This window comes from Aquarana catesbeiana, linkage group LG10, assembly GCF_042186555.1.
Source record: "Aquarana catesbeiana isolate 2022-GZ linkage group LG10, ASM4218655v1, whole genome shotgun sequence".
NCBI lineage: Eukaryota > Metazoa > Chordata > Amphibia > Anura > Ranidae > Aquarana > Aquarana catesbeiana.
The window spans coordinates 111934087-111957708 of record NC_133333.1 but is presented as its reverse complement, the minus strand read 5'-3'; the positions used below and the strand labels follow the sequence as shown (position 1 = coordinate 111957708).

The following is a 23622-nucleotide window of genomic DNA, read 5'->3' as shown; positions in this document are numbered from 1 at the left end:
TTTCCTAGGGTTGAAGCCCAGCAGAGTTATGGGTCACTGGAGGAAGGCGATAATGAATCGCCCTGTTTAATAAGAACTTAGGAAGTTCGGTTCAGAGGAGTTTTATGGCCTGAAGATGAAGTATAAACATGTATACCCGACCAAATAGGTTACAGCTCGGTGCATGGCCTTCATTTTGCCCTTCTAGCAAAACTAGATGTAGCAATATGAGTGTTCTTCTCCTGCTATAGATGTTAATCTCCTGAGTAGGCTCTCAGGCGTAAGTAAAACTATAGATTGGGCATGCCTTAAACCCAGGGATTAAGTTTGTTAATCTATTTCCCTTAAGTAGGTTTCCCTTCAGTCTTTGCTGACGTAAAGCTAAAAATGAACAAAAAGGGGTTGTCTGTCAGGGGCCCCCCCTTTTTTGGCAGTTTTATTTCCCTGGACAGGGTTGTGTTAAGACAGGCCCCCTTATGGATCAATGTAGTGTCCTTGTCTTACAACACAGGTCTCCGATTAATCTTTTTAGTGGTTCTAAACAGCACCTATAGGCAGAATAGGCCATTGTTGGTAGATGTGTGACAGGCAACATTGATAACCTACAAGTTTAAAATGTTTTCTGATTCCATCTTTAAGAGCCCACTCCACCTAGATCCTGCATCTGAAACAGAGAAGGCAGAGACACCGGTGGAGTAGACCGGCAGATCAGCCGCATGATCCAGCTAAGATACCTTCATCAAGCATATGGAGTAAAGGTAAAGCTTACTGCAGAACCGAGGTTCGCCAAGAGTCTTGCAGTGGTCCCACCCTAAGGTAGGCCTGAGGTACTTGATTATCCTCTCAGGTGTGCCGTCCTGGAAGATGACTTGAGAAAAGTACTAGTTACTTACCGGTAACTGTCTTTCTGGGAAATCTTCCAGGACGGCAGGCCTACTTCCCACCCGTTGGAGGAGGGAAAATTTTAGAACACTAGAAGGTGAGTGCCTATGAGGAATGATTTCCCTTGTGAACCAGGTTCAGGAGTTACTTCTCTACAAACTGAGGATCAGGGGGAAGGGTGTGGACTTAAAACAGCTGTTGATTGATTGTGTTTCCTGTGGGGAGGAGCCTCTCATCTCACAGGTGTGCCGTCCTGGAAGATTTCCCAGAAAGACAGTTACCGGTAAGTAACTAGTACTTTTTTTCCAAAAAAAAAATTTTTTTGGGCGCGGGGTCCCCCTTAAAATCTATACCAGACCTGAAGGGTCTGGTATGGAATTTAGGGGGACCCCCACATCTTTTTTTTTGGTTCGGGGTTCCCCTGTGGGGAATTCCCATGCTGTTTTTATCAATGAACTTCTATGTGTATTGTCGGACCGGCAATGCAATAGCCGCGAGTAGTTTTAAATGGCTTTTTTCCTTTGAAATATCATTTTGCTGTCAGACTGTTCTAAACACAGGGAACATGCGCCCCTTTACAGGCATACTATAGACACCCCCCAGCTACAAAATTTAAAGGGATATTACACTTTTATTGTTTGACTTTAAGCATTATTAAAATCACTGCTCCTGAAAAAACAGCCGTTTTTAAAAGTTTTTTTTGCATTGATCCATGTCCCCTGGGGCAGGACCCAGGTCCCCAAACACTTTTTATGACAACTTGCATATAAGCCTTTAAAATTAGCACTTTTGATTTCTCCCATAGACTTTTAAAGGGTGTTCCGCGGCATTCGAATTTGCCGCGAACACCCCAAATTGTTCGCTGTTCGGCGAACTTGCGAACAGCCAATGTTCGAGTCGAACATGAGTTTGACTCGAACTGGAAGCTCATCCCTAGTTCTGAGTAATTTTATAGCAAAAAAAATATTAAACATGTAGGAGAGAAATGCTGGAATTGGATTGAACATCTTGTGTGAAAAAAATTAAATACCCATGATCTAGAAAATAAAACATTTATCAAGCTTACTTTTTCACAAAATGTACAGACACATGACAAGAAAATAAATTTAAGAATCTACTGGAAAATTCCAATGTCGGCACTGGATTTTGTAACACTTTAAATTAAAGAAGTATTTTTACAATGCAGTTTGCATCCTTCTAATATTCACATCACATTTACAATTAAATACAGGTCACACAGTATCAAATAAGGAGTGTCTTGAAATTTACATATCTTCATTGCGTTTCCTTTTTGTGCCAGTATTGCCAGACTCTTTTCTGTATTGATGCCTGGGAGACAGAAAGAAGTCAGAGGTATGGAGTTAAAAGCGCATAACAAAAGATCTCACATTAATTGTGGTTTTGCTCTGCTTTATGTGTATGCTCACAATATTCTCTATGGAACATGGATGATTTTCAGCTAGCTTCTGTGTGCCAGAAAAACCAAGAGCAAAATATGGTGGAATTGCTTAAAAAATGATTGTTGCCTGGCTGTGCTAAAGATTACCATACAAACCAGTGCAGTGAGCAAAACATGAAAATTACACCTTTCGTTAAATTGGAACTAAACACTGCAGTCCACCACAAATCAATCTGAAAGTATATATGCCCTAAACTATGAAGAAATGCTGGAAGCATGAAGATGGTTAGCCACATCATACAGATGACCACAGTTCTCCGTAAACATTCTCCCATAGAAGCTGGTATCATCTTGGATACAGTCATATGCATAAGTTTAGGAACCCCTGACAATTTCCATGATTGTCATTTATAAATATTTGGGCGTTTGGATCAGCAATTTCATTTTGATCTATCAAATAACTGAAGGACACAGTAATATTTCAGTAGTGAAATGAGGTTTATTGGATTAAAAGAAAATGCGCAATATGCATCAAAACGAAATTACACAGGTGCATAAATTTGGGCACCCTTGTCATTTTGTTGATTTGAATACCTGTAACTACTTAGCACTGATTAATTGGAACACGCAATTGGTTTGGTGAGCTCATTATGCCTTGAACTTCACAGACATGTGCATCCAATCATGAGAAAGGGTATTTAAGGTGGCCAATTGCAAGTTGTTCTCTTTGACTCGCCTCTGAAGAGTGGCAACATGGGGGCCTCAAAACAACTCTCAAATGACCTGAAAACAAAGATTGTTCTACACTATGGTTTAGGGGAAGGCTACAAAAAGTTATCGCAGAGATATAAGCTGTCAGTATCCACTGTGAGGAAATGGAAGACCACAGGCACAGTTCTCGTTAAGACCAGAAGTGGCAGGCCACATAAAATATTGGAGAGGCAAAGGGAAGGATGGTGATAACGGTCAAAAACAGCCCACGGACCACCTCCAAAGACCTACAACATCAACTTGCTGCAGATGGTGTCACTGTGCATCCTTCAACAATTCAGCATACTTTGCACAGGGAGAAGCCTTTTCTGCACACACGCCACAAACGGAGTGGCTTGAGGTATGAAAACGCACATTTGGAATAAGGTGCTGTGGACTGGTAAAACAAAGATTGAGTTATTTTGTCATAACAAGAGGCGTTATGCATGGCGGCAAAAGAACACAGCATTCCAAGAAAAACACTTGCTACCCACAGTAAAATTTGGTGGAGGATTCATCATGCTGTGGGGCTGTGTGGCCAGTGCCGGTACTGGGAATCTGGTTAAAGTTGAGGGTCGCATGGATTCCACTCAATATCAGCAGATTCTTGAGAATAATGTTGAGGACTCAGTCACAAGGTTGAAGTTACGCCAGGGCTGGATATTTCAACAAGACAACGACCCAAAACACTGCTCAAAATCTACTCGGGCATTTATGCAGAGGAACAAGTACAATGTTCTGGAATGGCCATCCCAGTCTCCAGACCTGAATATCATTGAACATCTGTGGGGTGATTTGAAGCAGGCTGTCCATGCTCGGCAACCATCAAACTGGAGATGTTTTGTAATGAGGAATGGTCCAAAATACGTTCATCCAGAATCCAGACACTCATTACAGACTATAGGAAGCATCTAGAGGCTGTTATTTTTGCTAAAGGAGGCTCTACTAAATATTGATGTGATTTTTCTGTTGGGGTGCCCAAATTTATGCACCTGTCTAATTTCGTTTTGATGCATATTGCGCATTTTCTGTTAATCCAATAAACCTAATTTCACTACTGAAATATTACTGTATCCTTCAGTTATTTGATAGATCAAAATGAAATTACTGATCCAAACACCCAAATATTTATAAATGACAATCATGGAAATTGTCAGGGGTTCCTAAACTTTTGTATAAGACTGTATATCCCAGCATCTACTTCCTGCATAGATTCTCCCATCCACCATGGATCCAATGTTGTTGTGGGGCTAAAAGCTCAGTGACATTGCTAATCACATGGGAAAACAGCCAACAGGCTGGCACTGATGTCAAAGGGAGGGTAAGATTTCGGCAAGGCACTGATCTTGGCATAGTAAAGATGCTGTGAATGCAGTATAGACTATGCATGCACAGATCTGCATTATCATCTGATGTAAAAATGACATCTGAAATGGTAAGATTTCTGAAACCTTGGCAAGTATAGTTTGCTATTATGTCGGATGCTTGGTACGGGACAAACATTGAATAGGGAGTTTAGTTCCTCTTTAAGATGTACCACCTTTGGTTAAAACTCAAACTGCTGCTAGAGAGAACAACGAGATTACAAACAAAAAACTGTCAATTAATTTTAAGGATGGACAAAAAAAAAAAAAAAAAAAAAATAATAATCATGATCACCACAAATGCCGATCTAGATAAAAGGTAATACTGATAGGAGAGCGAAATTATTTTTTTTGTGACTTTATAGGTAGCACATTTATAAAAACTGTAAAAAAAAAAAAACAGCAGTATGAAAATTATATATATATATATATATATATATATATATATATATATATATATATATATATATATATATATATATATATATATATATATATATACACACATACACATACACACACACACACACATATATTCACCTGGACTGCCACCTCCTCCCACTATTCCACACCCTACCAAAGGAGGGAAGCCAGCCCTCGTCAGTTGGGGTATTGTGATCGAAGTTTGCACCCACTCTCTTTGGAGGGAGTTTCTTCAGCGCCATCTTCTCTTCTGTTAAGAATATAGAAAAATGTGACAAATTTCTGAGGACCCTGAGAGGTATAGTTAAGATCCATTTTAATTCAAATAAAGTACACTTTTAAATTAAATGTATTCATTACTAGAGGTCTACATTAATTTGTATCAGTTATATCTGTCTAGTGTTCATCTTTAAATGTGAATGCATTGTGCACAATTCTGTTAACAGGGCCTATTGGAGATAGCATAGTTTAGAATAAATTAGGATTTTCAGTTTACCTGTAAAATACTTTTCTTGGAGTACATTGCAGGACACAGGGATCACGCCTCTCTTGCTCCTCATTGCTTACTACAAAACTGAGGCTTAGCTCAGCTGGGAAGGGTTATGCATGGACAGGGAATCCTACTTTTTTTTGGCTGCATAAACCAAGTATTCATGCATATGAAGTGACCTGTGTCCTGTGATGTACTCCAAGTAAAACGATTTTACAGGTAAACCAAAAAGGAAGTTTGACATTAAATTAGAATTTTACAGCAGGGAAAACATTGAAGTTTTACTAGATCTCCAAATAAAGGAACTTTTACCTACCTGTAAATTCCATATCTTGGAGTACAGTTACAGGACGCAGGATTTGTAGTCCTAGACCCATAATTTATATGCAGATACCTTAACGTGAATGACCACTGGCAAAAGATTTGCTGGAAACATCCCCCAGTGCACCCCTCATAACCCCATCCACTCTGTGGGACTCCAGTTTTGTAGCAAGCAATAAAGGAGAAACCTGTGGCCTGTACGATCTTCCAAGATACAGATTTTACAGGCAGGTCAAAATTCCCATCATCTTACTCGTACAGTACAGGACAGAACACAGTCTATAGACCATGGAACAGCTCTAAGCAGATGACGATTTGATGTACCTTGTGACTAAAGCTTGCATTAGCAGAGGCATTGAGATCCACCTGATAAAACTGAGAAGGTAGTAACATAAGATGAGGTGACAGCTTTATAGAACTGTGAAACAAATGCTTGATGCTGAAAAGACCAAGAAACTCAGACAGATCTAATAGAATGAGTCCCAGTAGGAAAACAAGGAACCCCTTTCCCTTTTTATAAGCTCTGAAAATGAGCTGCCTGAGCCACCTAGCAATGGTGGAAGAGAAAGCAAATACAAAATCTGTGCATTGCCTCAAAACTAAATTGGAATATACAAATCTAATAATAAACAATATTAGAGCTGCAGCAGACACTAGTAATATGGTAGTAAAAACAGCGTTGTGCTAATCACAAATGCACGTAAAAGTGCCTTACACTTCAATACTGAGAAGTTATACCAATTATTGGAATTAAAACAAAATAATTAACCACTTGACAACTAGCAACATACTAGTACGCCGCTGGACTTCAAGTGGTTATATTGGGATGATGCCTGCAGCAAGAGGTTGAGGTTCAGGGTAATACTCCTGAATAGATTCAGGTGGTAGAGGCAGAAGAGCGCCGTTGAGCCCTGGAGACTGAGGGTTCTAGAAGTGAAGAGAGTTTTTCAAAGAAATCAGGCATGCTTGCAGTGAAATCTGCCTTAGTCAGATAGGCTTTCTATTTCAGGCCTGAGAGGGATCTGGCGTAGGGAAACTGCTGACTGATGTTCTATTGCTGTGTCCCTGGAAGGTAGGCAGTCGGAGATCAGTCAGCATGCTCCTTGCAGTCTCAGGGGAAATGGCTGGTGGAAGTGCTTCAGCTGGAAGATGGATTGCAAATACGTCACCACCCAACTAGCAAAGCTGAGTTAGAAACCTGCCAAATTTAAACAGGTGAACATTGGAAAAAGATTACCTACCGCTTTAAGAACACCCCACATGTAAAAACAGAATTGGATCAAAAACTACAGAAAAACCCAGTAGAACTTTATCCATGATGCATGTTCCTGGGTGGGAAACGAAACTTCACCCATCATGGTGGGCATACAGCAGAAGGGATCTTTCAGGTATGGGTACCATAGGCATGAAACATGGCCCTAAGCCTGTGTAGCCCTCTGCGGCTAACTACATTTGATGCACCATGTGCCAAGGTGAGCGCTGAATGCAGGATCCAGTGGCCGGGTCCAGTTCGCAACATGTACATCGAGGACAACCAATCAAACAAACTGCTAATTAGCCCTGAGGCAATAAGCAGTTGGATATTGTGTAATTCGAGGAGGTGAAGAACAATAAAAAATAGTTATAAAAGCTTCTCTGTAGGAAAAGGGGTTAATCACCTAAGGACATCGACAAAAGAAACTAGAGTCCCATTGAGTGCATGAGGTATTATGAGAGTGTACTGGGGATGTTTCTGCAAAGCTTTTTTCAATATCCAGTCACCTGAAGGTAGTGGCATATAATCCATGGTCTAGGTTTACAAGTCCTGTGTCTTGTACTATACGATTAAGACATTAAAACATTTTATTTATCCCAACACTCACCAAGTGAATGTTTTCCCCCATAATTCCGTAACATATGCACACAAATGTAAAATTTCTAAAAAAAATTTTTGCTATATTAGAAATAAATTACCTTGTTTTAGGAAAGCCTATATTTAGAAATATATTTTACTGCATTAGGGATACTTACTGTGTTTTAGAAAGCCTTCTAAAGCTGGTCCGATCTCTTGTTGTTTTATAGTGTCCTTTTCATCACAGATCATCCATGGAGGGACAGCACCTTAATATTAAGAACACGATATTATGACATACTGTATATGCTTTTTAGAATTTCAACCTGAAAAGGATTCAGTGAATACCAGGTTCCCCTAAAATTTACATCGGTAACATAATGTTCAGTGTGCTGGTAGAAATTAAAACCCACAATTCCACTAATATACTTTAAGCTTTTAAGTTTTAGTAATTGTACATTATTATTTTCTATTGTAGGTCTGCTCACTTTTTGCATTCCATGCAGTTGGATATACAATATTTAGGTTCGCCTTTTGTACCATGTTACATATTCGGGATGTAACATGTTACAGATGCACTGCCCCCCTCCCCCCGATCCCCACTTTTGACAGCGAGCGGGGATCTTCTCCCCCCGCTCGGTGTCACAATCTAAGAAAAGCTCAGACGGGTGGGGCTCCAGTGTTCTATAAAATGTGAAAACTACAAGCACTGACAGCCTTTGCCGCTGTCGGCTTGTAGTTTTCAATGAACTACCATGGTGTTGTTGAGTGCTCAGGTAGTTAATTGAGCTTCCTGCCAGAGGATAACCGTATGCCTGTATCAGAGGTATGGGCAAACAGCTACAGTCTGCAGGACCATGGCATTACACTCACAATCTGCTCGTCATTGGTGCAATGCTTTACAGGCTCCTGTAAATAAATAAATGCAAATTTTTTTGGATTTATCATTTTTTTTTTTTGTAAAGGTGAACTTATCCTTTAAAGACCTACTAAACCTTATAATTGTTTTAGTTTTTTGATAGGGTAGGGAAAGATTTAAACCTCGTCTGATTTGGGGATTAGCGCATGCAGACTGCTTGCACAAATACTTGTGTGTGGTCTCTGGATCCTGGTGGCACATCTCACTGGTTGCAGGATACTGATGAGTAAGATGTGTGTGTATCTCACTGGTGGTATGGTTACTGAGAAGCTGTGTGTACTGGAGTGCAGATTGTATTGGTGAAATAGATATAAGGTAACGAGCTGTGAGTACTAAACTGTAGATCTCACTGGTAACAGATACTGAAGTCAGCTGTGTGTCCTGGAGTATAGAGATCACTGGGAAGTGAGCAGAGTATGTGCTGAGGCTGAACACTGGGGAAACAAAATTTGTCCTAAATCAATGTTACTACTATATATAAAATAGGAAAGAATATACAAGTTATGCACAGAGTACACACATGCCTACACCCCTATCCAATCTCCTCACCTGTGTGAACGTTGCCCTCATTATGAGCCACCTATAGGAGGAATGACAGCAGATTAATATTTTAGTTGAGCAGTTACATTTTTTCCTTTTAAATTTCTATTTTTAAATTTTGTTAATTTCCCCCCCCCCCCCCCCCACATTTATCGTTTCAGCTATTATAATGGGGTGAACAAGCCCCTTTGTGATAGCTTTGGACAGTGACAGGTACTCCTTATGGAGACATCAGGGACATTAGACCCGATATCTCCCCTGCCCTTCAAAGCATCTGATCAATACACAGATCAGGTAGCTGTACAGTGCTGTTAAAGTGATTGGGCGGCCAAATCACTTTTACTAGAAAGCTGGCTCAAAAAAAAAAAAAAAAAAAAAAAAAAAAAATTGTACTGGGATCATTCGCTTTAGTCTGCTTTACAGATTCTAATTTCTTAAACATTTGAATTTCATACTACAAAAAGTATTACTTTTGCTGTCCTAGAAAGAAGACCCTAAAAAGGATTCTGTACAGTGGAATAACGGTCCGGATCCAGACTGAGTCATTGTCCCATCCGGACCCACTGCAGTTGCGCCACTTAACAGCCAACCCCCCCCCCCCCCACCAATACTCTCATTTTCACAGCAGAGTGGAGAGTGGGAGGCAGGACAGTTCTGCTCTCTGCAAGAGCAAGAACTGCCCGGGTTACCCTTTCACATTAGCCAGCTGGTTATTGGTTGCATGGTGGCCCTAGCGACCAATCACCAGCTTGTTAATATGAAAAGTTAACTCCAGCAGCTCCTGCCCTCTGTCTAGAACTGTCCTGCCTCCCGCTCTCAGCTCTGCATGAGGTAGAAAAGTGAAGGGAGCGCTAGGACACTGGTGTGTGTGCGTCCGCATGATGTGAAGGGAGCAGAGAAGAGGGAAGTTGTGATGCAAAGGAGCTGTGATGGGGGGGGGGGGGTTTGCTGAGCACACTGATGTTACAATGGGGTTAGTTAGGATACAAGAGGAGAGGGGGGCTATGACTTTAAAGATCCGAGTCAAACAAGCAATTCAGGCCTCTGCTAAAAGAAAATTTTACTGATTGGACGTCCATGAATTTCAATACCCCTACTGTACAGGGTTGGCCCAAACCAGGTTTGATAGTATTCAATGTAATCATAGGGTGCAGCAGCTCTCTGGAGTGCTGGAGAAATCTACAACTGGGTGCTCCTTATAAAAGTGTGCTTACTATGACAGAAACTGAAGGGTAATCCCTATTGCTATAGCAAATTAGTTGATTCGGGAAAATCTTCCAATAGACAGACTTTGGATCGATTTTCATACCATAAAATAGTAGTATAAAGATGCCGCACTACCTCTTAAGTGATTACATAAAAGATAATTACATCAAACACCATTCGATGCAAGCTGTAACCCATCATTGATGTCACACTAAAGTGAGTACACCCATCACATTTTTGTAAATATTTTGTTATATCTTTTCATTTGACAACACTGAAGAAATTACACTTTGCTACAATGTAAAGTAGTGAGAGTACAGCTTGTATAACAGTGTAAATTTGCTGTCCCCTCAAAAAAAACTCAACACACAGCCATTAATGTCTAAACTGCTGGCAACAAAAGTGAGTACACTCCTAAGTGAAAATGTCCAAATTGGGCCCAATTAGCCATTTTCCCTCCCAGGTGTCATGTGACTTGTTAGTGTTACAAGGTCTCAGTTGTGAATGGGGAGCAGGTGTGTTAACTTTGGTGTTATCGCTCTGATTCTCTCATACTGGTCACTGGAAGTTCAAAATGGCACCTCATGGCAAAGAACTCTCTGAGGATCTGAAAAAAAAAGAATTATAGCTCTACATAAAGATGGCCTAGGCTATAAGAAGATTGCCAAGACCCTGAAACTGAGCTGCAGCCAAGACCATACAGCTGTTTAACAGGACAGGTTCCACTCAGAACAGGCCTCACCATGGTCGACCAAAGAAATTGAGTGCACGTGCTCAGCGTCATATCCAGAGGTTATCTTTGGGAATTAGACGTATTTTACTGCAGAGGTTGAAGGGGTGGGGAGGTCAGCCTGTCTTTGTTTAGACCATACGCCGCACACTGCATCCAATTGGTCTGCATGGCTGTTATCCCAGAAGGAAGCCTCTTCTAAGGATGATGTACAAGAAAGCCTGCAAACAGTTTACTGAAGACAAGCAGACTAAGGACAAGGATTACTGGAACCATGTCCTGTGGTCTGATGAGACCAAGATAAACTTATTTGCTTCATATGGTGTCAAGTGTGTGTGGCGGCAACCAGGTGAGAAGTACAAAGACAAGTGTGTCTTGCTACAGTCAAGCATGGTGGTGGGAGTGTCATGGTGCTGCATGAGTGTTGCCGGCACTGGGGAGCTACAGTTCGTTGAGCGAACCGTGCATGCCAACATGTACTGTGACATACTGAAGTAGAGCATGATCCCCTCCCTTCAGAGACTGGGCTGGAGGGCAGTATTCCAACATGATAGCGACCCCAAACACACCTCCAAGAGGACCACCACCAGGCCTTGCTAAAGAAGCTGAGGGTAAAGGTGATGGACTGACCAAGCATGTCTCCAGATCTAAACCCTATTGAGCGTCTCTGGGGCATCCTCAAACAGAGGATGGAGGAGCGCAAGGTTTCTAACATCCACCAGCTCCGTGATGTTGTCATGGAGGAGTAGAAGAGGACTCCAGTGACAACCTGTGACGTTCTGGTGAACTCCATGCCCAAGAGGGTTAAGGCAGTGCTGGAAAATAATGGTGGCCACACAATATATTGACACTTTGGGCCCAATTTGGACATTTTAACTTAGGGGTGTACTCACTTTTGGTGCCAGCGGTTTAGACATTAACCACTTACCAACCGGCCCATAGCCGAATGACGGCTGCAGGGCGGTTGGATAACTCTGGGTGGACGTACTATGACGTCCTCCCAGAATTCCCCTCTCGCGTGCCCCCTGGGGAGCGCACCCGAACACATCCGTGACCGGTAATCCCGGTAAATGGCCGCGGCCGTTTACCATGTGATCGAGCCGTCAAATGACGGCGCGATCACATGTAAACAGACCGGCGTCATCTGATGACGCCGGTTCCTCTCCTCCCCTCCTGTGTACCGATCGGTACACTGTGAGTGGGGAGGGGGATGGATGGATGTCTGCAGCGCTGTGGGCTGTATGTGTAGTGCCCACAGCGCTGCACAGAGACATCCATCCATCCATGCTCAGCCATCCCTCACTACTAATGCTGTGCAATACTCTGCAATACCAGCACAATACAATACTCTGCCATGCCCCCCGCCATACTCTGCCATGCCCCCCGCCATACTCTGCCATGCCCCCCGCCATGCTGAGCCATGCTCAGCTGTACTCGGCCTCTGTATGTGACCAGGCTGTGGAAGTCTCACACATGGGGTATCGCCGTACTCAGGAGGAGCAGGAGAATCTATTTTGGGGTGTCATTTTTGGCATGTACATGTTATGTGGTAGAAATATTGTATAAATGGACAACTTTGTGTTAAAAAAAAAAAAAAGGCGTTTTAACCACTTCCCGCCCGCCGGCCGTCATACAACGTCCTTGACTTTGTGCGGAGATATCTGAATGATGGTTGCAGCTACAGGCATCATTCAGATATCAGCTTTTTCAGCCAGAGATTCCCTACACCATGAGAACGATCATAGCAGCTGTTCCACTGCTTGATCGTTCTTACGGGAGGCGAGAGGGGACGTCCCCCCTTCCCGCCGCCTTGCGGTGCTCCTACCGACTCACCGCTACGATCGAAGCCAGGATCTTTTTTTTTTTAATTTCAGGCTTCCCAGCCTAGAGGTGAGATGTGGGGTCTTATTGACCCCATATCTCACTGTAAAGAGGACCTGTCATGCCATATTCCTATTACAAGGATGTTTATATTCCTTGTAATAGGAATAAAAGTGGTCAAAAATTTTTTTTTTTGGAAAAAAGCATCAAACTAAAATAAATAAAGTAAAATGAACAATAAAAAAAAAAAAAAAAAAAAATTTTTTTAAAGCGCCCCTGTCCCTGTGTGCTCGCATGCAGAAGCGAACGCATACGTAAGTCCCGCCCACATATGAAAACGGTGTTCAAACCACACATGTGAGGTATCGCTGCGATCGGTAGAGCGAGAGCAATAATTTTGGCCCTAGACCTCCTCTGTAACTCAAAACATGTAACCAGTAAAAAATTTTAAAGCGTCGCCTATGGGGATTTTTGAGTAGCAAAGTTTGGCGCCATTTCACAAGTGCGTGCAATTTTGAAGGGTGACATGTTGGGTATCTATTTACTCGGCGTAACTTCATCTTTCACATTATGCAAAAACATTGGGCTAACTTTACTGTTTTGGTTTTTGTAAAGCACAAAACATTTTTTTTTCCAAAAAAAACGCGTTAAAAAAATTGCTGCGCAAATACCGTGCGAGATAAAAAGTTGCAACGACCGCCATTGTATTCTCTAGGGTCTTTGCTAAAAAAACATATATAATGTTTTGGGGTTCTAAGTAATTTTCTAGCTAATAAATGATGATTTTTACATGTAGGAGAGAAATGTCAGAATTGGCCTGGGTGCTCCAGAACGCCTGAAGGTGCTCCCCTGCATGTTGGGCCTCTGTATGTGGCCACGCTGTGTAAAAGTCTCACACATGTGGTATCACCATACTCGGGAGTAATAGCAGAATGTGTTTTGGGGTGTAATTTGTGGTATGCATATGCGGTCTGTGAGAAATACCCTGCTAATATGACAATTTTGTGGGAAAAAAAAAAGTAAAAAAAAAACCTTGATTTTGCAAAGAATTGTGGGAAAAAATGACAACTTCAAAAAACTCACCATGCATCTTTCTAAATACCTTGGAATGTCTTCTTTCCAAAAAAGGGGTCATTTGGGGGGTATTTGTACTTTTCTGGCATGTTAGGGTCTCAAGAAATTAGATAGGCCGTCAGTAATTCAGGTGTGATCAATTTTCAGATATGCGCACCATAGCTTTTGGACTCTATAACTTTCAAAAAGACCAAATAATATCCACCGATTTGGGTTATTTTTACCAAAGATATGTAGCGGTATAAATTTTGGCCAAAATATATGAAGAAAAATTACTAATTTGCAAAATATTATAACAGAAATGAAGAAAAATGTATTTTTTTTACAGATTTTTCGGTCTTTTTTCTTTTACGGCGCAAAAAATAAAGAACCCAGCAGTGATTAAATACCACCAAAAGAAAGCTCTATTTGTGTGAAAAAAAGGACAAAAATTTCATAAAGATACAGTGTTGCATGACTGAGTAATTGTCATTCAAAATGTGAGAGCACCAAAAGCTGAAAATTGGTCTGGTTAAGAAGGGGGTTTAAGTGCCCAGTGGTCAAGTGGTTAATGGCTTTGTGTTGAGTTATTTTGAGGGGACAGCAAATTTACACTGTTAGACAAGCTGTACACTCACTACTTTCTATTGTAGTAAAGTGTAACTTCTTCAGTGTTGTCACATGAAAAAATATAAGATATTTACAAAAATGTGAGGGGTGTACTCACTTTTGTGAGATACTGTATATGTAATATTAGAGCACAAGTGCTAGTGCAATAGTACTGGTAGTGGTAATAGTAGCATTGGCTATAGCTACACTTTAACCCTTTAGCTGCCAGAACAGTTTTTGCATGTTTAAAAAAAAATCATTTTAGATCTGAAGTTTACCGAAAACCCCCAAATATTATATATTTTCTGAAAGCAGACAAACTGTAGAATAAAATGTTGGTATATATATATATACACACACACACACACACACACACACACACACACCTAAATGCCCTTTTAACTTATCTTAAACTGCAGTCACATGAAGCTCTAGTCATGAGTTTTATCCCCCTTTTATTTACATAAGGCAGGGTCCATCCTTGGGTATCCACATCACTGCCTGCATGATGTGGATACTTCCTAATGGCTGTCCAGCGACAGGGTTCTCTCAGGATCCAGAAGAGAAAAGTGACATCAGCAGAGAGGACTGCCCAGTATTCAGCACTCAATTAGAAGTCCCCTGCACCAGGAAACAGCACCATTGAGAGACCCCTGCAGATTTTGTAAGAATACAGTTGTGCTCAAAAGTTTGTATACCCTGGCAAAAATTGTGACATTTTGGCATTAATATTGAATATGACTGATCATGCAAAAAATCTGTCTTAAGGATAGCAATCACATGAAGCCATTTATTATTGGGAATGCTTTAGCAGTCCCACTACTGTTATTCGATTTTATTTAGTGGGACTGCTTCAGCAGTCCCACTATTGTTATTCGTTTTTATTTATTTTTAATTTTATTATTTAATTTTATTCCGTATGTTTTTTGGCTCTGCGTAACTTCTGCATACTTTCAGCTATTAAAACCATTCAACTATTAAAATGTTTGTCTCTTTCAGCTGATCATGAGACTTTTTCAACTTTTTTTCTGCTATTTATACTTTTTAAAACATTAAGCTTTTTAACACTTTTTTTAACATTGAAGTCAATGGGAGCATGCTTCAGATCCTTAAAATCTTCTTCCGCTCCCAAAAGTTTCAGCTCCATACTTTCACCTACAGACACCAAACAAACTTTAAAATGTTCACAAAATATTCAGCTATCTGGCTATATCTTTTCGGTTTGATATCTTTTACAGTTTTTGTGAAAAAGCTGTTTGTTTAGTGGTCATTTCAGGAAATTTTAGCCATTAAACAGAGTGTACTGTGTTGCTTTTGTTGCCGTGGTTACCAAAGCTTCTGTTATACACAGGGGGAGGTGGCTGAAGCATCTCAGCTCTGATTACAGAGCCCGGGGAGGGGACAGACACACCATGTACTGATTTATAATAAAGGAATATGATGGGGCAGTTTTGATGGGACAATTCTAATGGGGCAGTTTTGATGGTGGCAATATGATGGGGCAATTCTGATGGGGAAGTTTTGATGGTGGCAATATGATGGGGAAGTTTTGATGGCGCAATTCTGATGAGGCATTCCCACGCATTTTCCCCAGGAAATGCATTTTCTAGTTAGTGGGACTGCTTTAGCAGTCCCACTATTGTTATTCGATTTTATTTATTTTTAATTTTATTATTAGTGGGAATGCTTTAGCAGTCCCACTATTGTTATTCGTTTTTTTATTTATTTTTAATTTTAATTTTATTATTCCGTATGTTTCTTGGCTCTGCGTAACTTCTGCATACTTTCAGCTATTAAAACCATTCAACTATTAAAATGTTAGTCTCTTTCAGCTGATGGGACTTTCAACTTTTTTTCTACTATTTATACTTTTTTAAAATATTAAGCTTTTTAACACTTTTTTTAAAGTCAAGTCAATGGGAGCATGCTTGAAATCCTTAAAATCTTCTTCCGCTCCCAAAACCCAAAAGTTTCAGCTCCTTCATACTTTCACCTACAGACGCCAAACAAACTTTAAAATGTTTACAAAATATTTAACTATCTGGCTATATCTTTTACAGTTTTTGTGAAAAAGCTGTTTAGTGGTCATTTCAGGAAATTTAAGCCATTAAACAGAGTGTACTGGGCTGCTTTTGTTGCCATGGTTACCAAAGCTTCTGTTATACACAGGGGGGAGGTGGCTGGAGCATCCCAGTTCTGATTACAGAGCCCGGGGGGAGGTGACAGACCCACCATGTACTGATTTATAATAGAGGAATATGATGGGGGCCGTTTTAGCAATTCAGCTATTCAGCATTCCCACGCATTTTCCCCAGGAAATGCATTTTCTAGTTTTTATTATTAGTGTGAATGCTTTAGCAGTCCCACTATTGTTATTCGATTTTATTTATTAGTGGGAATGCTTTAGCAGTCCCACTATTGTTATTCGATTTTAATTTTATTTTTAATTTTATTATTTAATTTTATTCCATACGTTTTTTGGCTCTGCGTAAAGTTTCAGCTCCTTTATACTTTCACCTACAGACGCCAAACAAACTTTAAAATGTTCACAAAATATTCAGCTATCTGGCTATATCTTTTCAGTTTGATATCTTTTACAGTTTTTGTGAAAAAGCTGTTTAGTGGTCATTTCAGGAAATTTTAGCTATAAAACAGAGTGTACTGGGCTGCTTTTGTTGCCATGGTTACCAAAACTTCTGTTATACACAGTGATGGGCGGTGGGGGAGGTGGCTGGAGCATCTCAGCTATGATTACAGAGCCTGGGGGAGGGGACAGACACACCATGTACTGAATTATAATAGAGGAATATGATGGGGCAGTTTTGATGGGGCAATTCTGATGGGGGCAATATGATGGGGCAGTTTTGATGGGGACAATTTAATGGAGTAGTTTTAAAGGTGGCAATTTGATGGGGGCAATATGATGGGGGCAATATGATGGGGCAATTCTGATGGGGACAATTTTAATGGAGTAGTTTTAAAGGTGGCAATATGATGGGGCCAATATGATGGGGCCAATATGATGGGGCCAATATGATGGGGCCAATATGATGGGGCCAATATGATGGGGCCAATATGATGGGGCCAATATGATGGGGCCAATATGATGGGGCCAATATGATGGGGCAGTTTTGATGGGGACAATTTTAATGGAGTAGTTTTAAAGGGGGCAATATGATGGGGGCAATATGATGGGGGCAATATGATGGGGGCAATATGATGGGGGCAGTTTTGATGGGGGCAGTTTTGATAGTGGCAATATGATGGGGCAGTTTTGATAGTGGCAATATGATGGGGCAGTTTTGATAGTGGCAATATGATGGGGCAGTTTTGATGGCAGTATGATGGGGGCCATTTTAGCAATTCAGCATCCCCACGCATTTTCCCCAAGAAATGCATTTTCTAGTTAGTGGGACTGCTTTAGCACTATTGTTACTCGATTTTATAACTATTGTTATTCGATTTTATTTAGTGGGAATGCTTTAGCAGTCTGCAGTCTGTTGCTGATCCTGTCTCCGCCAGTATCCAGGGGTCGTGACCCACCACCTCCACCTGCTTCTACAGTCCAGTTCTTCCAGTGGATCAGCTCTACTCACCTGTATCAGCTACTACGGATCTTACAGGCACTCCTACCTCACTGCGCTCTCGTAACCACTGTTGCAACCCCAGTGGTCCCTGAGCCAGGGCTGTAAGAGAGGTCTCTTTCTACTGTTGGGCTCTGATACCAGGTATGTGACAGTTTGGCCTTGGTACAGACACCGAAGGTTAATTTCCCACATTTGTGGCTTTTTAAATCACAATTAGTGTCTGTGTATAAATAGTCAATGAGTTTGTTAGCTCTCACATGGATGCACTAAGCAGGCTAGACACTAAGCCATGAGGAGGTAGAAAAGAACAGTCAAAAGACCTGCGTAACAAGGTAAAGAAACTTTACAAAGACGGAAAAGAATATAAAAAGATATCCAAAGCCTTGAATATGCCAGTCAGTACTGTTCAATCACTTAAGAAGTGGAAAATTTGGGGATCTCTTGATACCAAGCCAAGGTCAGGTAGATCAAGAAAGATTTCAGCCAAAACTGCCACAGGAACTGTTCGGGATACAAAGAAAAACCCACAGGTAACCTCAGGAGAAATACAGGCTGCTCTGAAAAAAGATTGTGTTGTTTTTAAGGAGCATAATACGATGATACTTGAACAAAAAAGGAGCTGCATGATCAAGTTGCCAGAAAGAAGCCTTTACTGTACAAGTTCCACAAAAATGCCTGGTTACAGTATGCCCAACACTACCTTGACATGCCTCACTGGCTTTTTTGTGGCATTGGCACAGTAAAGGCTTCCTTCTGGCAGCTCTACAATGCAGCTCTTTTTTGTTCAAGTATTGTTGAATTGTGCTCCTTAAAAACAACCACACCGTCTTTTTGAAAGCAGCCTGTATTTCTCCTGCGGTTACCTGTGTGTTTTTCTTGAGCAATTCTTCCGCCAGTTGTGGCTGCAATCTTTCTTGGTCTACCTGACCTTGGCTTGGTACCAAAAGAGCTCCTAATTTTCCACTTCTTAATAAGTGATTAAACAGTACTGACTAGAACAAATCAATAAACTTGAAGTCCTAATCCTAACAGTACGGAACCAACAAGAACGATATTCCAAGACAAGGTCACTTTGAAACATGTTTGTCTATTCTGTGGAGGGTCGCAATTTGGAAGCTTGATCTCAGACTAAAAAGTAGTAGTACGACAATGTCGTTCATGTTAGAGCTGGACAAATTGATGTCTTACCACCTATTTTCTTTCCTTTTCCCTGTTGTATTGCTTCTTGTAAGTTCTGTACACATTGATACAATGTTTATTTTATGTCAAGGGTCCATGGACCTCTCCCTTTGATTAAATAAAAGATTTGTAAAAAAATAAACAGTACCGACTGGCATATTCAAGGCTTTGTATATCCTTTTCCATCTTTGTAACGTTTAATTACATTGTTACGCAGGTCTTTCGTCTGTTCTTTTCTACTTCCTTATTGCTCAGTGTCTAGCCTGCTTAGTGCATCCATGTGAGAGCTAACAAACTCATTGACTACTTATACACAGACACGAATTGTGATTTAAAAAGCCACAAATGTGGGAAATTAACCTTTAATTGCCATTTTAACCTGTGTGTGCCACCTTCTGTGTCTGTACCAAAGCCAAACATTCCAGGGTATGTAAACTTTTTATCAGGGCCATTTGGGTGATTTCTGTTATCATTATGATTTAAAAAGGATCCAAAAAACGATGTGATAATAAATGGCTTCATATGATTGCTATCCTTAACCACTTCCGGACCGCCCGCCGTCGTTTTACGTTGCTACTTTGAAGAAGAATACCGTTGTTATGGTAGCAGCTAACTACCATAACCCCGGTATCCTCTTCTTTAGCAGGCTGTCTGCTTCAAGATAAAAGTGGCCTCTGCGGCGGATTCGCCGCAAGATCACTTATCGGCGGCGGGAGAGGGCCCCCCTTCTCGCTGCTCTCTGGTGCCCTCCGCCGCGGCGGAGGCAAACGGATCCTTTCCCTAGCCTGACATGGAGACGAGTGAGGGGAAGATGGCCCCCACCCGTCTCCATATCATTGCAGGGCAGAAGCGACGTCAAAACGTCCCTTCCGCCCAATGCTCTTAAAAAGGGACATTTTTTATTGCATTTTAGTGTAAATATGAGATCTGAGGTCTTTTTGACCCCAGATTTCATATTCATATTTAAAAAGTCCTGTCATGCTTTTTTCCCCTATTACAAGGGATGTATTGTATTAGGAATAAAAGTGACCCCCCCCCCCCTTTTTTTTTTTAAAAGAACAGTGTAAAAATAAAAAAAGTAAAAAAAAAAAAGATAAAATAAGAAAAAAAAAAAAAAAGTTTTTTTAAACGTGCCCCGTTCCGCCGAGGTCGCGTGCAGAAGCGAACGCATACGTGAGCAGTGCCCGCATATAATAACGATGTTCAAACCACACATCTAAGGTATTGCCGCGATCGTTAGAGTGAGAGCGTAGTTAATTCTAGCCCTAGACCTCCTCTGTAATTTGTCCCCATTCCACGAGCGGGCGCAACTTTGAAGCGTGACATGTTGGGTATCAATTTACTCAATGTAAAAAAAAAAAAAAAAAAAAAAAAAAAAAAAGGAGGGCTAACTTTACTGTTCTCTCATTTTTTTAATTTTAAAAAAAATTATTTTTTTCAAAAAAAAAAAAAAGTGAACTTGCAAGACCGCTGCACAAATACGGCATGACAAAAAGTATTGCAACGACCACAATTTTATTCTTTAGGGTGTTATTCTTAAGGAAAAAAATATATATAATGTTTGTAAACACCAAATCTTAGAAAGAGGCTCGGCCTTTAAGTGGTTAAATAAAAGACAGTTTTTTGGCATGATCAGTCATATTTTCAATATTAATGCCAAAATTTCACAATTTCTGCCAGGCTATGCAAACTTGAGCACAACTGTATATCTTGCTTCACAAGAAAAGAGATGGAGATGGGGTTTCATTTTGATCAGCTACTGTGCTAGCTTTAAGCTGCAAAAGTACACTGATAATACTGATCAAAGACAGGGGCACAACTGCTTTTTATATGCATGAACTGATGTTAAACTATTTTCTACAGAAGGGAAAAAAAAAAAAAAAAAAAAAAAAAAAAAAAGGGATTTTTTTTACCCTCTCTCAAAAAGGCATTACATATAATAGAACAGAAAAGAAAATAAAAAAAGCTCCAAATATATATTTAGAGAAAAAACACTGAGAAACGTCTAAAAACGGTAAATACTGTATTTACAGAAATGAAAAAAGGGCGAGAGAGTTCAGACTACCTGTTGACCGATGTATGTGAGTGATGTAGATGGCATCACAGATGGGTTTTCAAGTACACTGGATACACTGCCGGAACTGGATGCTGTTGCACTGGTGAGACATAAATCTATTGTCACTGTATTGTCATTTTGCCGATACTGGAGTCATCACTAATAATTCTAAACAGGACACTTTAAAACACCGTCTATCCCTTTTTTCATTGTAGTACAGTCTATTTTAATTATTAAAGGACACCTCAATAACAACCTATTAACATTTTAAAAATACAAACATTTTAAAATTAAAATATTGATGCATTTGTAAACATTAACGTGATTATTTTAACAAGTGTTACATGCATGCAAAATGGTACCAAAATGCAATGCAATGTACACTAAATGCATATGAAAATAAACATTAAAATTGATGCGTTTTCAAATGGTGTTTTTTTTCCATTAGTGGTACAATGAATTTGTAGTGAAATATAAATTAAGTTGTATATACTAGAGTTTAATCCCCTTACAATGGCATAACACATAATGTGACATCCAGGAGGTGCGATATAAATCTGGGCACTGCATATATATGTGTTCTTCTATTTGTGCTGGGAGCACACCCGATGGCACACTTCCAGCACTGAGACTAGACTGTAGGCGACAGCCCCAGGTCTCTTACCAACGATTTGGACACGAGATTCAATCACATGATCGCTGTGATAGCTTCTGGTTGGCGATCACAGTGATCATTATATTCTATAGCCCTTAGGGTGGAACATATAACATGTTCCAGCTCCTGTCTTTTCTGCCCCCCAATCCCCCCTCCCTGTGACAGTGGGTGGGGGATCCTCTCACCGCACCAGCTGTCACAATTTAATAACCGCATGGTCGTGCGGGGCTCTGCCCACTTGGCAGCATCATTTATTCACAGTTTCCTGTGAATGAATGCCTACAAGTACAGTCAGCCATTGCGGCTGATGGCTTGTAAGTTCTCAGTGAACTGGAAGGGCACTGGTGAGCACTCTCATAGTCTATTTGTTCTTCCCGCCATTCACAAAGTGCCTCCTGTAAGAGGAATGGGCAGACAGGTTACTGCCTCTGTCTGCAGGAACCAAGCATTGCACCCACAATCTTCTGAAAGCGGGTTCAACGCCTTACAGACCGCAGTGAAAAAAAAAAAAAAAAAAAGAAGGTTTCAAATTTATTTTGCAGGGTTTTTCAGTGGTGGTACATAGTAATGGCAAAAAAATAAACAACTAAACTTTTTTTTTTTTAATTATAGATTTACGATTTTGGGTCAGTTTTCCTTTGATAATGCATTAAAATCGGGATATATCCATACCACCAAATGAAAGCCTAATAATATGTCCTGACAAACAAAACATGATATAATCCACCTGAAGACACTAATTGTAACTCAACCAAGACTTTACACTTTGGATAGATTGAGGAAGGTTTTTCCCTTTGCTTTTGTTCCCAGTAACATTACGGTCAGTGAGATTAGTAGCGAGGAAAAACTGAGCAGATAAAAAGTGGCTTTTTATAATGTAAGAATTAACTGAGGTTTGCTCAGTGGCAAGCTTTAAAATCAGACTCGATAATAACTTACAGGTATTGGAAACTTGAAAAAATTAGATTGAAAACTTTATAACCATTTCAGATTCATGACCACAGTAAGACAATTCAAGTCATATTTTTTTTTAGGTAAACCACCACTGTTAAAATAGCCACAAGAATGGAAAGTCCTTACCTGCATTGCAAATACACACTGTTGTCCCAAGACTCCTCTTCAGCTCCTTCATCATGTTGTATTGGCTATGCGATTCAGGAAAATGTTAACAGTTTCATTTATTTAAAAAAAATAAGTTTTATATTTTTTAAGGTCTATCTAGAAGTATCAGGTCTTTCTATGTAAAACACATGTACAAGCAATAAGCAGAGCATTGACAAGAACAGAGCAAAGCAAACCATACATTTTTCCTTGGTAGATAAGTAAAACGTAAATACTGTTAGTAGGGAAAACAAAAGAAAACAACCCCCCTTTTACCCGGCTCTCTCTCCTTTACTCCTATCTGAACCCTTGCAAATAGTTGTTTCAAAACACTATTTGATACTTTCAGGGTAAAGGAATATGTTCCATAAACACATTTGGGGGGCAAATGTGAAAAGTATTATAACAGTCCAGAGTAGATCATTTAAGTGCATTCAGTTCTGAGAAAAATAGTTCATAGAAATCCCTGCACATCCCTCTAGCACTGAAAATGTAAAGAGACTCCTTCAAACTGTTAGGAGCGATATTCCTAGCTGTAAACTATCACTGGACTACATCCACAGTAGTATCCCTGAGGTCAAATGTTGAGTGGAAGGCTTTATGATAGATGAGAAACTAACCAACATACTAACAGGTTCACACTCAAAATTTCTTAAAATTATGGCAATTCAGTGTCTAATATGCTAATCTATAGTTGTGCTCATAAGTTTACATACCCTTGTAGAAT

The 23622-nt window shown here is 40.3% G+C and overlaps 1 protein-coding gene across 2 annotated transcripts in view; it reads right to left on the bottom strand.

Annotated features, from left to right (window-relative positions):
• Positions 1-1899: 1899 nt before the first annotated feature.
• Positions 1900-23622, bottom strand: part of CENATAC (centrosomal AT-AC splicing factor) — a 63991-nt gene continuing 42268 nt past the window's right edge. For both annotated transcript variants that reach the window (XM_073602450.1, XM_073602448.1), the window contains 6 exons: positions 22875-22939; positions 21149-21239; positions 8908-8938; positions 7619-7708; positions 4915-5047; positions 1900-2190 (listed from right to left, as the gene is read on the bottom strand). In XM_073602450.1, the coding sequence (XP_073458551.1) occupies positions 2127-2190; positions 4915-5047; positions 7619-7708; positions 8908-8938; positions 21149-21239; positions 22875-22939 (474 nt within the window). In that variant the 3' untranslated portion in view covers positions 1900-2126. The remainder of the gene's footprint in view (positions 2191-4914; positions 5048-7618; positions 7709-8907; positions 8939-21148; positions 21240-22874; positions 22940-23622) is intronic.